This window comes from Medicago sativa, chromosome 7 (assembly GCF_051527215.1).
Source record: "Medicago sativa cultivar Bolivia chromosome 7, Bolivia_mono, whole genome shotgun sequence".
Lineage (NCBI taxonomy): Eukaryota > Viridiplantae > Streptophyta > Magnoliopsida > Fabales > Fabaceae > Medicago > Medicago sativa.
This window is the reverse complement of record NC_140755.1, coordinates 33,761,080-33,778,269: the sequence shown is the minus strand read 5'-3', so window position 1 is coordinate 33,778,269 and position 17,190 is coordinate 33,761,080. Positions and strand designations below refer to the sequence as shown.

Sequence of the window (17,190 nt, the reverse complement as noted above, 5' to 3'; positions counted from 1 at the left end):
AGGAGAACGCCAACTCGCGTGTACCGTGCTACACAGGAGTACGCCTCAACGTTGGGATCACGATACATGTGTCCCATAACTGCACTAGTCATACGCTGCATCTCACGGAGACGGTTACACTCACAGCACGCCTTTATAAGGGTGAACTTGCTTCACCCTCAAGGTACACATCACTTTTCGCAACACTTCTTACACACACTTTCAGTTCCATTACTGGCTTAAGCGTTGGAGTGCTAACATGCCTGCAAGCACCCTTCGTTCCACCGCGAAGACTCATCGCCACCATTCCGAAAGTCATTACCGTCACAACGGAGCATTCTCTGCCACCGTAGCTACTCAATCGTTCTCACCGGACAGATCAAGTATTTATTTATTTTATATTTTATGTAGACGTTAGTAGTTCATTTTTATAAAATAAAAAAATTAAAATAAAAATAGTTCATTTTTACTTTATTATTTCTGAGATATATAAATTTAACGAGTATTATAAATATAACCGAACAATATATAATCTACAACACTAGTGTATAATAATTTTAAGGTTAGTTCAATAAATATCTTCGCAGATTTATTTGGCGTGATTTAGCTGGATGTATTTGGCATTATTTAACTGGATTTACGTGTAAAAACAATAGAAAATTAATTTTATATCTATTTGTAGAAAAAAAAAATGTACTTCTCTAGTAGAAAAAAAGCACAATGCATGAATCAAGGTTGCAATGCCCTGTGTCAAAACGACTTCATTTTCCTCATATTCACCTTAAAACAAAACGAAAGCTAAAGTACAAAACCTGCTTGTAGCCTGTTGAAGGGTATAAATAAAGAAATTAGAGGAAAACAATTAGCAGGGACAATCTTTGGAACCTCATCTGTTCATTTTACTCAACAGTTGACAGCAGTTTTTTCAAATGAAAACGATAGCCTTGCCGTATTGATTGAACCAAAGTTATACTTTATGACTCCAGCATCATTATCAACTGTATTGCTTGTGGAAGGGAAGGAAAATACTACTGCTGGATTCGACTTTTTAACTCCAAAACTGTATGACAATTGGTTAGATGTTTCTTCTAATTGTTGCTGATTACTAGTAGAGAATAATAATGGCATGATGGATGGTGTTGGCGGTTCAGAGAATACAGATGAGGTTGCTGTAACAGGGAAGGTAAATCCCGAGCTGTTATCTGATGCTAAGGCCCATTTTGATTCAACCTTCTTGATGGAAATTGGAGCTAAAACTGGTTTACTAGCGGCATTATTAGCGACGGTCTTCTTTTCTTGATTTACTAAAGGATACTGACCAACACTTGGGAGAGCCATCAAAACATCCTGCACAGTTAGTACATCAAAAACATTACGTTCATGAAATAGGAGGTCAAAAACATATGTATTGTGATAATAATATAATATACAAAAAAAAAACAATTTAGATGCATTTTTATCCCTTATATATCTAGTTTATCGTCTTAGTCCCTGTAAAATTCATTATAACAAACTGATCGATGTAATGTATATTCTTTTGTTTACAACAACAACAACCAAAGCCTTATCCCACTAAGTGGAGTCGGCTACATGAATCAAACGATGCCATAATGTTTTATAAAAAACCATGTCTTTCCCCAATTCATTAATCTCTAGATCCTTCTTGATAGTTTCTCATTATTCATTTTGTTTACTTTGGTATTCTTTTAATATGTTTTAGTCCATGCAATATTTTTTGCATTTAGTCCTGGTATTATTTGGTGTATGTTCAAAACTCAAATGGACTCAAACAAAGAAGGTGTGTTTATACATTATAGGGAACACTTCATAACAAAGTTTTCAAGATATTAAATAAATAATTATATTTTCCACCATATTCCGAAACATAAATTCGACGTCGCTATCGTCTTCAATAAGAAGGCATACAGCATGCTGTTTTCCATGCCTATTCATCTCTATCTTCTCCTAGGTCTATGCATGGCATTTGACCAAACAAGTGACGTGTATATTGATTTTCACCAAGATGCTCAAAATAAGTGTTAAGTTGTGCCTTCAAATCATCGAGAGTCGGTCGGCGTTATCATTACCTTTATCGTCATTTTAAACGCAGAGAACCTAACACGCCCTTCAATTTTTGCAACCTCAGACATGTTTCACTTGACAAAAGCTTTGAGAAAAAAAAATCATAGATTAGAACAAAATTAAATGAAATGTAATAATGAATAAATCAAATGCGTAAACATTAATAACGAATAAATAAGTATTCCATTAGTTTCACCACATAAAAGTCATATTATCATATATATCAATATAAATTACATAATGTTACTTATATATTGGCGTTACAATTTCGACCCAAAATATACGTCGGTGTAATATCTACAAAAAAAAAAAGGACTAACACCGACAAAAAATCACTCATTAATTTCAAGTCATTGCCATATAGCTATTTCGTTGAGCTGTTGTACCTTTTTCTATAGTCAAACATTCATTTTTCTACGGCAAAGCATTCAATGATCCTAATTTCTGCTGAAAGTTACTTAATGTTGAAAATTGCAATTACTATGAACTTATTGGAACCTGGTTATTTTCTTTTGTGCCTCGCATGATAAAAAAAATTCATATATTTGATTTAGAGAACATTCTGACAAAAAATGCTTGCTAGTGCCACATCAGAAGCTAAAACTACCTTGTTTGATAACATTTCCAACACACACACAGCTTCCCAGCAACAGTCCTTTTACAAGACACTTATGTATTTCAACAAACTTCCACCTTACCTATATTTCCCCCAAACATAGCCTTATCCTATACTTCCTATATTTCTAGCATAGGCCTTGTTCACACTTCTCTTAGCATTTAACGAACTCCCATAAACTTAATTAATTCCCTCTTGTTTCTGCCTCTATTAGTTGTCACTTGCAGGCATGCACAAAGGCATTTCATTATGCTGCAACTTACCCATTTATTCTACATCCCATACCCTATACTAGCATAGGCCTAGCAAAAGCTCAATTGCACACAAATTTTATTAAACAAAATGTCAATAAAAGAATAAAAGTCATATTAGTATATCACAATAAAGAAACAAGCCTAGTAAAGAAGAAAATTTCATTGTCATCCAACACTCACATAAGTGGATACAAAACCAACCCTCAACTGTTTTAGGCCATTAAATTAGTTAAGCAAGTGGATGCATCTAGTTACACAAAACTTGACAAGTTCCTAGTAAAAAAAATTGTAATGCTACCGCAATGAGACTGATATTGACCAAGTGTTGCCGATGGTGGATGGCGGAGAGCCAAAATCCCACCATACCGGCCGCCTTGTGGTGCCGTCATAGAGGATTACCATACTGGCTGCCCTGTGGTGCCGTCATAGAGGATTATGGCGGAAAAACCTACAACATCAGCCGATATTTACCATGGGAGCGAGCCCAAAAATAGCCACCAATATCCACCATGGCCGACATTCAAAAACACTGTATTGAACTTGACTCTCAGACTTTAAAACAAACTAAGACCACATTGTCAATTTTCCATTGTAAGCTCGCTCACATTCAACTAGTTAGTTTGTGTAGTTGCAATTGCAAACTATAATATCAGTGACTTCCATTCCATATGTCCACAATAAACATGTTCATTAATCAGCGTACAAGGCACATGCACATGTGTCAATTGCAAACCTTAATTATGTAAAAAGATAAAAAAATTACTTTTATAGCATTAGCATAGAGTCGTAGAACTACATTTTAAATCTTTAGTTGTGTATTCAGGTGAACATCTGATGTCAATGCGAAAATGCAGCACGGCGCGACCAACCCAATAATTGGCGCGGTGCGGGAGCGGGGCACGTAGCGGGCGCTATTTCGGTGGTGCGGCCACTAATAAATTTAATACCAGATACCATACTATTCAAAAAAAAAAAAAAAATACTAAAATACCTTAAACATTACTCAAAATTTCATGAAATATTCATAATATGAAATAAAAGGGACAGCAAAATCGAAATGGCTAATACCAATTATATACAACTAGTACAAGTTATTGTTTTACTATTTATAGGTCCGCTTTGGCCGCTTTCCCTTCTGACACGTGCCGACGCGGCCTGAAACGCACCGATGTGGCCTGGTGCGGTGGTCTTGATTTTTCCGCTCCGCTATAGCGGCCGGCGCGGCTGCTTTTGACAACACACAACCTATGCCCCCGTGTGAGCGAGCGAAAAGACATACTTGACAAACATATTTTTAACTTAGAGAGGCTTAGAACATTCCATTCATAATAATAGTCTCAATAAAGTGTGACAAGTAATAAAAAACACGGACTAGAAAGAACAGTTAACAAAAGTCGGTACTAGCTAACAAAATCTCCCTACATTAGAGAGTGAGCAATTCAATTGGCTTGTCGCCTAATAAAACTTACCTGAAAGTTGGTACTAGCTAACAAAAGCTCCCTACACTCATTCAAAAGACTACCTAATGCATTGTCGTACTGTTGGTGACTGTTTACAGCTTCAACAACATGCATGCAATCAAATTTCAATATGAACTTAGTGATGGTTCAAGTTCTGCGTCATATCAGTATTTAGTAAACAACTGCCTGACAGCAATAAGCATGGATATAACTTAAAACAAAAACAATTATCAGCAAGGAAGGAAATTTCACAGGTTTGGAGGAGCTAGATTCAAAAAACTTATTTGAAAATTGGACCGTCAATGTATTCCTAAGGACCTCCAGAAGGGCTTTTAGACCCTCTCAGAGGACTCAGTGCCCTTCAGAAAGGCCCAAAGTCCCAAGGTGCGCCCTCCCCAGGGCGGGCGCCGCCTCTTATGGCTTCTAGAAACCTCTAGAACACACCTAAATACCAAAATACCCCTATTACTTGCTGCCTAAGTAATCACTAATCAGTCCCATAGAGGGCTATAAATACAACCCTTGAGAGCCTTCTAAAGGCATGACCAATACAATACAAACCCTAATACGATTATTGTACTTTTTGCAAGTACAAAAATATATGACAGAGACCTAGCTAATGAAACAAAGTGCATGTATTTCAAACCATCACATTGATATTATTGCATATCTAGAATCTAATATAACATTAGAAAATAGGAATTAAAGTAGACGTGTCCTAACCTTCTTCAATCAAATGAATGAAAGTTTACATGTCGGAGAGCCCCGTGGACACAAAGATAAATCCATTAGCATTTGGTACTTTGAAGTTAAATCCCCTGGAAAGGCACTAACTGTCATTGTGCGCAGTAAGTTGGCATTCTTCAAAACATACTCTGCAAACTGAAGCTCACACTTCATGCCTTTGTAATCTATAAGCGAGCATGTTCTTAGTTGAGAAGAAAGACATTTTGGAACAATTTGTGGTTCATTCCAATCATCGTCATCAATACCATGTCCATAAAGCTGTCAAAATCAGCATAAAAAAAATTAAATTAGTTGAAAGTAGAGCTACAAAAAAAAATCATCATCATTGACATAATTACAACCTTGTGAAGGGTAAGATTTTGAAGTTTAGGGCAATTCTTCAACATTTCTAGCAACCACTCCCATTTGGTACGCCAATTTGATTTGAATATAAGCTCCATGTGAGTTAAGTTATGAAAAGTGTGAACTTGATGCTCGCTACGCTGTTGCATGGGTTACAAAGAGAAACATTAGAAATAAGCTTCAACTTAATGTAACTCTAGGCCTAGCTAGTGATGAGTAGTGATAGTCATACCACTTCTAAACGCAAAAACTTTGCATTGCAAATCCAAGCAAATTGAATATTTCGTGGAACAAATTGAGAAATGTTTGCTCTGACCAAATTGGGCAAGTGTTTAAACTCTCCAATACCATCTTTCAAAAGAATACATAGCAAAGAAGTTATTTCCAACTCTTCTAGAATGGGACACCCCTCGATAAGCTTATCAAAATCTTTTAGCATCGCAACCCTTTCCAAATGGAGAGTTTTGAGTAGGGGAAAATCGATTTGAGGAAGAACATTCACCACTAATGCTTTCAACTTAAGAACCACAAGGTTTCTAGAATTGAAAATTGTGGAAATTGTAGAACCTAATTTGTTATTGAAATGAAATTCTCCACGAGTTTTACTCAAATCCAGGATGAAATTCTGAGTTCCTCTTTGCACAGCAGCGCGAACCAATCGATTGATATCCAGTGGGTCCCATCCCCTAGAGGCACCACATTTGAGACGGAAAGATTGAAGGGGCAAGGTGGGGTCACGGGCGAGCATGGCATAATAGACAAAATGTCGGAAAGTAGCGAAATCTGCAAAGCCATGGTCGTCGAAGTCGAGAGTGAGGAGTGAGAGCCACAAAGGGTTCCATCTTTTGGTAGGGAGAAAAGAGAGAATGTGGCAGATAACGGAATCTGGAAGGGCGCTGATTCTGTCTACAGTTGGAATCGAGCGATGGGAGGACATTTCAGATGGTGAGAATGAAAGTTAGGGTTTGGGCGTGAGGAGGATGAGAGGCAGCGTGCACTGATTTACAACATACATCAATGAATATTTCATATGGTGAGTAGCAACTTTTTATTGAAAAAACAAGGAATATTTATTTCTTTAAAAAAACTATTATTTCTTACAAAATTTATATACTTAATATAAAATACACAGCTCCAATACAAATTTATTACTTTGAACTTTTTTTTAAAGAACCATTTTGAACTTCTTAACATATGCAAAGTTGCTTAGGATAGAAATACTCTTGTTATATGGTTAGTGTCATTGAAAAATATAAGCATCATTTGATGTCTTTAGTGGATGATTTGTAAGTACTTCTATAAACGCTCTTTGAGTTTAAAGTTTGTCCTAATCCCAACGAGCACTTGTATTCTCACATAAACTTATTTTAACCAATATTTTAATAGATAATTCATTGTTTTAAAAAATAAATTGATATATAAAATTTTAAGTGATTATTTGATTAAAATCAATTTTATATATATGAAAATATTTCATTTCATACATGTGCCCATTATATTCATTATAAAATATATATTATTGATTAATATTGCAAATTACATAACTAGTATTGTTTTGGAATGGTCACAAGACCACTCGCGCGGTTACATGTGGCTTAAGATACACCGCCTTAAGACTCCGCTCTCAAAGGAGAACGCCAACTCGCGTGTACCGTGCCACACAGAAGTATGCCTCCACTAGGGATCACGATACATGTGTCCCATAACTGCACTAGTCATACGCCGCATCTCACGGAGACAGTTACGCTCACGGCACGCCTTTATAAGGGTGAACTTGCTTCACCCTCAAGGTACACATCACTTTTCGCAACACTTCTTACACACACTTTTTTAGTTCCATTACTGGCTTAAGCGTTGGAGTGCTAACATGCCTGCAAGCACCCTTCGTTCGACCGCAAAGACTCATCGCCACCATTCCGGAAGTCATTACCGTCACATCGGAGCGTTCTCTGCCACCGTAGCTACTCAATCGTTCTCACCGGACAGATCAAGTATTTATTTATTTTATATTTTATGTAGATGTTAGTAGTTCATTTTTATAAAAAAAAAAAAAATTAAAATAAAAATAGTTCATTTTTACTTTATTATTTCTGAGATATTAACGAGTATTATACATATAACCGAACAATATATAATCTACAACACTGGTGTATAATAATTTTAAGGTTAGTTCAATAAATATCTTCACAGATTTATTTGGCGTGATTTAGCTGGATGTATTTGGCATTATTTAACTGGATGTACGTGTAAAAACATTAGAAAATTAATTTTATATCTATTTGTAGAAGAAAAAAAAAATGTACTTCTCTAGTAGAAAAAAAGCACAATGCATGGATCAAGGTTGCAATGCCCCGTGTCAAAACGACTTCATTTTCCTCATATTCACCTTAAAACAAAACGAAAGCTAAAGTACAAAACCTGCTTGTAGCCTGTTGAAGGGTATAAATAAAGAAATTAGAGGAAAAAAATTAGCAGGGACAACCTTTGGAACCTCATTTGTTCGTTTTACTCAACAGTTGACAGCAGTTTTTTCAAATGAAAACGATAGCCTTGCCGTATTGATTGAACCAAAGTTATACTTTATGACTCCAGCATCATTATCAACTGTATTGCTTGTGGAAGGGAAGGAAAATACTACTGCTGGATTCGACTTTTTAACTCCAAAACTGTATGACAATTGGTTAGATGTTTCTTCTAATTGTTGCTGATTACTAGTAGAGAATAATAATGGCATGATGGATGGTGTTGGCGGTTCAGAGAATACAGACGAGGTTGCTGTAACAGGGAAGGTAAATCCCGAGCTGTTATCTGATGCTAAGGCCCATTTTGATTCAGGCTTCTTGATGGAAATTGGAGCTAAAACTGGTTTACTAGCGGCATTATTAGCGACGGTCTTCTTTTCTTGATTTACTAAAGGATACTGACCAACACTTGGGAGAGCCATTAAAACATCCTGCACAGTTAGTACATCAAAAACATTACGTTCATGAAATAGTAGGTCAAAAACATATGTATTGTGATAATAATATAATATATATAAAAAAAACAATTTAGATGCATTTTTATCCCTTATATATCTAGTTTATCGTCTTAGTCCCTGTAAAATTCATTATAACAAACTGATCGATGTAATGTATATTCTTTTGTTTACAACAACAACAACCAAAGCCTTATCCCACTAAGTGGAGTCGGCTACATGAATCAAACGACACCATAATGTTCTATAAAAAAACCATGTCTTTCCCCAATTCATTAATCTCTAGATCCTTCTTGATAGTTTCTCATTATTCATTTTGTTTACTTTGGTATTCTTTTAATATGTTTTAGTCCATGCAATATTTTTTGCATTTAGTCCTGGTATTATTTGGTGTATGTTCAAAACTCAAATGGACTCAAACAAAGAAGGTGTGTTTATACATTATAGGGAACACTTCATAACAAAGTTTTCAAGATATTAAATAAATAATTATATTTTACAAGGACCATAATATTTAAATCTATACATAATTAGTAAATTGGCTACTACAATATAACTTCCCAGCAAAACCTTTATTTCTGGATGCCTTTCCCACTATCCTGCCATTCTCTCCATGTAGGTAAGACTGTTGCAACTTAATTCCTTTTCTACCATTGGTTAACTATCCAATTTTGCTTTATTATAATACTACAGGGTACATAAAACTACATGTAATTTAGACCCAAAATCGTTTTTTTTTTTCTTTGAAACAGACTAACAATTTGTTTCCCCTCAGCCTTGTGACACAAATTTAGGACAAAACTACATGTAAACACATTAATGGCCATAAAATAGAGTACCTTGTCAGTAGACTTCGCTGAAAACATTTGAGAACTACCAAAATTTTGTGTAGTCCTTGCATCATTAGCGAGTCTGGGGATGCTTCTGTGAACATTCAGGTCAGATGTCAAAGTCCCTTCTTTTGTGATGTCAACAGATTTATCAGTACTCTCCCTAGGTTGAATATCAACATTGCAGTTCCCTTCATCTTCATTTCTTAGAATTGAATCCATTCCACCAAACTCATTGTACTTACTAGGGCTAACATCTTTTAGTTTAACCAAGCCATTGTCAACATTTGAAAAGACAGTACTTGTATTAACCGAAGATTCAGCATTATTCAATTTAGTTGCTAGCTTCAGCTCAGCAGAATTCTCCATAGGAGTGGGAATGTTTCTATCAATATGCTCCAATATCTTCTTAGCCATCAAACTAGTATGCATGGGTACTGTTGGAACACTGCGCTCAAAGCCCAATAGCTTACGACTGCTGCTCATCCCGCCCAGACCCATTCTTGTTGCAACAGTAGGAGTTGAACATTCAATAAAACTGGAATTTTCTCTCTGTGAAGAACACATAGATGAATATGCCGGTCTCTGTGAAGTTGATTGTACACCAACCTTATGCCTAGTTCGACGAATAGGTCCAACAGACCCATATCCACTTTCAGATGCACCAACTTCAGATTTGTCCTTTGTTTATTATATAATTATGTTAGTAACCAATTACCAGCAGAAGGGAAAAAGTAATCAACCATTTTAAAGAATTAAACAAAATATTGAAACTAAAGGAATGAACCAAATTCAAATACAAGATAGTTAAATAATAAAATCTCAAATAAACATAATGACCGAAACTTGAGATGAACTTGATTAAAAAAAGTTAAATTATTTTGAGAAAACTTGTCAGATTCAGAAAAAAGCACAAAAAATCCCACTTTCATGATCAAATTTTCGAGGTTTTAGATGCCCTTTACTTGAGATATGAAAAGTTTCAACTTTCATTATTAGAATATATCTACAAAATCTTTAATTTATAGTTTGTAGGCAATAACCAAATTAATAAGTGAAAAAATCATGGTCTTTACAAACAATATTATAAGTGAAAAAATAATGGTCTTTACAAACAATAGGATGCCAAATAAAATTGCATCGTCTCCATTTTCCCAACACATGCTAAAGTCAAAGCAGGAAATTTTAGATATTTGGCTCGTACAATCAAGTTTGTAGCAAGTTAAGTTTTGAAATGTGATATGCTAACCAAAAACTAATCTTCTACACCCATTAATCGTTTAAATAAAAATCTGTCAATATCATTTGTCTACAATCTCTTAACGCTTAACATAAGCAACTTATATTCTAACCTATAACCATTAAGACTGTTACATACGAATTTCAATATTAGCAATTTACGGGGTGTTAAAGGAATAAACATACAATAAGTCAAATAGAATCGCAATAACAAAACATTGAGACCTACCTTCAGATACAGACTTGTTTGTGAATGACGGAGAGGAGTTGATGAAATGTGGCTGTAATTGCCTTGGGTATGAATCAACTGGAGAAAAAGAAAACAAAAAAACAAAAAAAATTTAGATGCAATTTGAGCATTGAAGTACAAGATATGTTACATCTGAAAAAACAAACCTTGGACTTAGACTTTGGTAGTAGAGTTTTGGAATAAGGAGTCCGTGCATGATTAAGAAATCCATATTTGCTTCCCTGACTTTGTGGTGTTGTGTAAGCATGCTGCACAAAAGCACCTGGCCAGCCTGTTGGTGACTTTTTTGATGGTGATGGATCATATGATTTTATTGCAGCTTCATCAGTAAGGAGCATTGTGCTTTCGACAGTTTGAATCATGTTTTTAGAACTGGGGCCTGCTTCAGATGCTCGGGAACCCATAAATGTTCTAGCAATCTCAATTGGTGAAGCTCCAATTTCATCTTGACCCTGTAGAGTTGTTAATTAGACTGATATACAGCAAAACTAACCCTAAAATGATTACATGTTCTACAATTCAAATGCATCCTAATATTGTACTGTGAAGCTCAATCTTTCTTCCTTAAGATAAGTCAAATTTGAATCCGAACATTTCACCGTCTATTTACTCGGAATTGTGTACAAAAACATTTTACAATTCAAATGCATCCTAATATATAATACGGCTTTCAGGGAATGTCAAACCCCATATTTCTTTCTTAAGACAAGACAGATTTGAGTTTGAAGATTTCACTGTCAATTACACATAACTGTGTATGTGTGTGTGTGCAAGGAGAAATAATACCGTGATTCCTGAGCTTTTGGAACAAACTAATTATTGGGTGCTATCGTTGGTAACAATAAAATTCTAACAAGAGGACAGAATAATAACAATAAAAAAAAAAATGTAGAAATGGTAATTATAATTAAAGTCAAAACTCCTCCTCAAACGAGAGCTTTGACAAGATGGATCTAGCTTGTAACCCATGTATGCTATCCCAGTATCTCGATAGGACTTAGTCAACATGTCTTTAAGCTGATTCATAGAATTTGCAAAAGAAATGACACTTAAGAGAATCCTTCCTCAAGTGACAGCAATCAACCTCTATATGTTTAACCCTTTCATGAATGATTGAATTTGAAACATTAGGATTTGGTAATGGTGAGAAACTGAAGGAAAATATGAAATGTGAAAGAAAATGAAAGTGCAGAATGTTAGAGAGAATTAAATAGATCTTAACTTTGTTGGCACCTAGAACCCTAGCAATGATTTACAGCTTAATTTTTTATTGAAAATTAATAGAAAAGAATACATGTGACCACGAAGGTGGGGACAGGACGGAGAGATAAACCGAAGCCAAGAAAACAAATTGAATAAGCTACTTAAATCTGTAATTGGGTGGACAACCTATTGCTTTCTATCCCAATAAAATCTGGGATAAGATTCCCCCAAGAAAATCAATTGAAATTGTTTCCAAACCAATATAATCTATCTGCACAATGATTTCCAACAATAACAGCTTTATTTTTGAAGTATCGATGCTACACATTCTCTCTCCTCTCTCCTTTCTCTTGCCCAACTCTACCATTGATATCTAATAGATTGTAGATACAATTTAGCCCTAAGAAAATAGCACATATTGGCAAAGAATTTATCATGAATATTAGTAAATGAGAATAGTTCAAACAAGTACATGCAATGCTCACACACTTTTGACATGCTAGGTGTTGAGCTACCCCGTATGGCTGCATTTGATTCTTCGTGCCTTCGTTCATTGAAAACCTTTGGAAGCTTGTGTGCCGCTACAAGCCCCCGATCATCTTGTCTAGAAATCAAATTTGCATGTTCCTTTCCTTCTTCAACATTCGAAACGTCGATTTCTCTTGAATTCAAAATCTCCACCATACGATTGAATTCATCTCTACATAAGAAGATTAAAGATATTTAGATGGTCTGGAGAAAGCAAACAACAAATGGTTTTCATCATGATGTGACGTTTCAAAAGGAAAGGGGGATACTTGTTTCATTTTTAAGTAAAAATATTCTCCTATTTGGATATTCTTTTCAACAGAATAAAAAGAAATATTAACATCTAAGGGTAACCGTCCAATTAACCTTCATTCATTATTATTTTTTTGGTCGAGTAGCCTAGTAGCTAGAAATTCACCTTTTTAAGGTGAATAAGTGGGAAATCCGGGGTTTGAACCCTAACCCCTGCATATATTATGCGATGTCCCTACCAACCGAGCTATGCTCACGGGGAACGACCTTCATTCATTTTTATACACTTTAAGTCAATCCAAGATTGAAAAATTAACCCTTGTTTCCCTCTATCCCAAGCCTTCCACACACACATACACACACACACATATACCCTTTATATTTTTATCAAACTACACATTAAGTTTTGACACATGTATAAAAAAAATCGTCACAAATTTGAACTTAAATCACTGAGACTAAAAGGCTCAGTATTAGCTTTTATTTTGTTAAGCCAATGCCTAGGCGTGGCTTAAATATTTCAAACACCAATAAGAGAGGCATGCTTGAAAATATCAAAAACTATGCAAGTAATATCCAAACGAGACTTTTCTGTGCTCTAGGATATCCACATGAGGAGAAAAAGAAGACAGACGATGATAATTTTTTTTTTAATTCCATCCCAAAGCAACTAACGTTGGCAAGAAACATAAGAATAACAAACGGGGTTCATCTCTATAAAAATTGTATATCAAATTAAAAGAACCTTGTGTAAGTTCTAAGCCACACGGATGAACAATCTGATCTTACAGCATTACCAACTTCAATAATAAAATTGGTAAATGAGTCACTCAGCAAGGCGGAGAAAAAACTACTATAGTTATTATGAAGTTAATTAATGTACCTAGTGAATTTTGTTCGTTTCACCAGTTGCTCTATATCTGAAAGCTTATAATTCTCATGTTGCTCTCCTTTCTCAACACGCCTAGGCAGAACAAAGTCAAAACTGCTGTTTTGCTTACTGCTACCATCACCGATGCTTGCCATTTTAGACAATTCAGATTGTGGGAGCTGCGAATAAATAAGCATATTTGATAATAGGAAAACAATTAAATTCAATACCAAGAATTGAGACATGAAATAGAGAAAGTGAGATGGATAAAAAAAAAAAAGAAGTTATTCATTGAAACAGACAGATTCAAACAAACAAAACTTTAGGATGAAGAAAATGAAGAACAAGGCTAAAAGGGCTCGTCACAAGAGCATATGATATGAAAATCCAGATAAATTATAATCAGTCATGTGACATTAATGGATAAGGCCATATCATTACAAAAGTGCAAATGGAGCATTAATTTGTATCTGCTTAGAAGAATAACTTATGAACGTAACTACTCGAATTTGTTTAGAGGCAATTTATATTGTATAGCATAGTTACTAATCCTGAATAACAGCACCAGTGGCCAACCTAAAAAATGTTGTTAGAAATAATATACAAAATAGGGTAGTTATAGAATGGTTCTATGTTGTACGTAATCACAACTGCAACATACTAAGCACTAAACTAAAACTATACACTAATAGAGAAGAAGCAAAAACATTTCTTACATGTAAATTGCTTTTGAGCAGATTATTTTCATTGTGCTGTTCACTGGTTCCCAATTTACCTGTCACAATTCAATAAAATGGTCGGGAATATGAGTGTATCGCCAATATCAATAATAATCAGTACCTGAAATTATATATCTAACACATTGACAATAGGCTAAATATTTAACTCCACAACTGAAGGGCTTGTTGTGTCTATAAGTTGAAAGCATAAAAAGCATAAATAATATTTAACGTGTATCAAGCACCGGACTATCTCTTTACACTGATAAAATACAAATTTAGACAAAGCAGGATGAAACGCTCGGGAAATAGAATAGTAAGTAGCTTCAGAGAAAAGCAAGAATACTATCTCTTTTAATATGTCACTTCTTGAAAGCCACAAACTTCATGGCACCTTATCATTACACCCATTTTAAAACAAACATCAAAGATTTGCCATACCTACAACTATTCGTTCGCATTAAGCTAAAATGATTGCCGTTACATTTGCCCCTCTACTAAGCTTTAGTTAGTAAAATGAAGGACTTCCATTGAAATCTATAGAAACATCAGCCGCTAATATGTTAATCATTAAATGCATAAGTTAAAATCAAACGCCATTTTTACAAATACTTAAATTAGGCTTCGGGGTTTTTTTGGCAAGTCACATATTTGAGCTTATAACTTATAGATTGTGTCTTATAAGCTCATTTGGCTAAAAAAGACCTATTTGGTAACCGTAATTTTCTCATGAGCTTATAGCTTATTTTTACTAGCTTGTAGCATTTTTTGATAAGCTAAGGGCCTGTTTGAATTAGGCTTATTTTTAGCTTATGAAAAACGGCTTATGCAAATAAATAAGCTTATATGTTAATTTATAAGTTCTCACTAACGAAAATCGTTTCTTTATAAACTGTTTTTTCATAAACTACATTTACAAACTTATGAATAATACATAAAACATTATTTGTTTGCATAAGCTCAAAATACACCTAATCCAAACGGGTCCTAATTCAAGTAGCTTATAGCTTAAAGCTTCTAGCTTATCATTTTTTTTCTCAATTAATATAGCTTATAGCTTATAGCTTATCATGTAGCCTTAATTGAAAAAAAAATTGAATATATCTTATTTACATCATTTCATACTAATAAGCTAGTTCAAGCTCTAGTTTTACCAAACACTACAAATTCAATCAACTAACTTATCTGCCATCAGCTATCCACTATAAGCTATCATCTACCAAACAGCGCTTTCATATACTGTTCTTGTTACGATTATGTAAAATAGAAACTGCCACTAATAAATTAGGACTTCTAAGTTCAAACTCTATAACTCTGCATCAATTAATTCATCATCCTCTAACCATAGCTACTTAACTCTCTCCCTCGCATAAACAACACTTGTTAGGCTTAGGCAAACTAATTATGTCATTAATCTGAAGTTAAACCACTCACATTGCTTAATTACTTTTTGTAATTCATAGAGATATAGGTTAATTGCGTCTGAAGAATAATAGAACACGAAAAGAGAAACGAACCTTGATCATCTTCAATGGAAGAGGGGGGGTTAGTAGCGGAATCAGTCGCGGAGAAGAATGAAGGAAGAAAACGAGTGGCTCCATCAGCGATGATGCGGTAGGCAGGATCAACGAGCTTCGAAATCCATCGGCGGTTCGATGCTGGACGGGCGTAAGGACTGGCTGGTGGCTTTCTCGGCGGTGGCTTTCGATGTTTGCCGCCGGCGCCTCTTTGCTCCGGTGCGGTTGACGGCAACGGTGTGATTTGATCCATAGAATAATAAACAGTTGAAAGGGGAAAAAGTTAAAATCGAGAAGCAAGATAAAGATATCAACGATGGAACTCAACCCACTTCCAAAGTCGAGTAGTGGATCAGAATTTTATCTTAGAAATTATGCATTCAATCAAATAAAGATAAAAGTAATATTTTTTTACTTAAATTTCATCGATCATTTCAAGTTAGAGATGACCTCCTCTTTTAATTAAAACTAGACTTTTGATCCGTGCGTCGCACGGGTTTTCTTGACAATAACAGAGACCTATAAATAATTTTTAACTCGCAAGATCATTGATATGGTAGAAAATATTTTCTTCTAAAAAAAGGCAAACGGATAAGAATGGAATTGGTGTGCAATGCATTTTTTTAGATGGAATTTGTTAGGTTAAATAATTGCAAACCTAATAAAGCAAATGAGCGGGGAAAAATTAGGTTAAGTTGCTGCAGACGTAACAAAATTAATAAATAAGGATATACACTCTTCACTTCTATTAAAGGGTGTAAGTGGTTCGGATAAAATCGATAAAACCGAAAATCCAAACCGAACAAAACTGAAAAAGTATTTGATCTTGTTTGGTTGGGTTCAAAATCGAATTGAACCAACTTAAACCAATCTAGTTTAGTTCGGTTCTCAGTTTTTAATTTTGAGATCCAAAGAACCGATGAACTGAATCCATGTTAACCTCACTCCCTATTTTAGTAATATTATCCCTCTTCACACACAATTATGATTCAGCTCAAAATTAAAGTCCACCATAAAATACTCCTTGATTCATTCACTTTCTCTCATCATCATCTCATCTCATCACTCATTCTATTTTGTTTCTACTAAAAAAGAACATTGACTGTCAGTCACACCTAACACAACGTTCCTCACCGTCATTGGGATCGTCCAGGTCTTGTTAGTTTTTTCATATAAGTTATACAAAGTAGTTTCAAAAACAGAGAACATGGAAAACAAAGGTAAAAGAAATATTTGAGTATGTTGTATGCATGAAATACAAATTTATGAAAATATGGATTTTTTAACTGTATTTTCAAACAAACCGACCAACTGAACCGATCCA

The 17,190-nt window shown here is 34.8% G+C and overlaps 2 protein-coding genes across 7 annotated transcripts; both read right to left on the bottom strand.

Moving 5' to 3' along the window:
* Nucleotides 1-632: 632 nt before the first annotated feature.
* Nucleotides 633-6,467, bottom strand: LOC146905795 (FBD-associated F-box protein At5g56370-like). 5 transcript variants are annotated; one of them, XR_015020692.1, is made up of 5 exons: nucleotides 5,713-6,467; nucleotides 5,480-5,620; nucleotides 5,115-5,396; nucleotides 2,067-2,146; nucleotides 1,238-1,326 (listed from the first exon to the last, which is right to left on the bottom strand). XR_015020692.1 is itself a non-coding variant. In XM_085731058.1 (5 exons), the coding sequence occupies exons 1-3, from the start codon at nucleotides 6,415-6,417 to the stop codon at nucleotides 5,124-5,126; spliced, it is 1,119 nt and encodes a 372-aa protein (XP_085587184.1). In that variant the 5' UTR covers nucleotides 6,418-6,467; the 3' UTR covers nucleotides 2,066-2,146; nucleotides 2,543-2,570; nucleotides 5,115-5,123. The 5 variants fall into 5 exon arrangements, 4 of the variants coding, with proteins under 4 accessions (XP_085587181.1, XP_085587184.1, XP_085587183.1 ...); XM_085731058.1 differs by lacking the exon at nucleotides 1,238-1,326 and adding an exon at nucleotides 2,543-2,570 and having other exon boundaries at nucleotides 2,066-2,146; XM_085731055.1 differs by lacking the exon at nucleotides 2,067-2,146 and having other exon boundaries at nucleotides 633-1,326.
* LOC146905794 (nuclear pore complex protein NUP1-like) lies at nucleotides 633-16,196 on the bottom strand. 2 transcript variants are annotated; one of them, XM_085731054.1, is made up of 8 exons: nucleotides 15,867-16,196; nucleotides 14,347-14,405; nucleotides 13,643-13,809; nucleotides 12,469-12,679; nucleotides 10,923-11,228; nucleotides 10,756-10,833; nucleotides 9,297-9,968; nucleotides 633-1,326 (listed from the first exon to the last, which is right to left on the bottom strand). In XM_085731054.1, the coding sequence occupies exons 1-8, from the start codon at nucleotides 16,117-16,119 to the stop codon at nucleotides 883-885; spliced, it is 2,190 nt and encodes a 729-aa protein (XP_085587180.1). In that variant the 5' UTR covers nucleotides 16,120-16,196; the 3' UTR covers nucleotides 633-882. The 2 variants fall into 2 exon arrangements, with proteins under 2 accessions (XP_085587180.1, XP_085587179.1); XM_085731053.1 differs by lacking the exon at nucleotides 633-1,326 and adding an exon at nucleotides 7,835-8,433.
* Nucleotides 16,197-17,190: the final 994 nt, after the last annotated feature.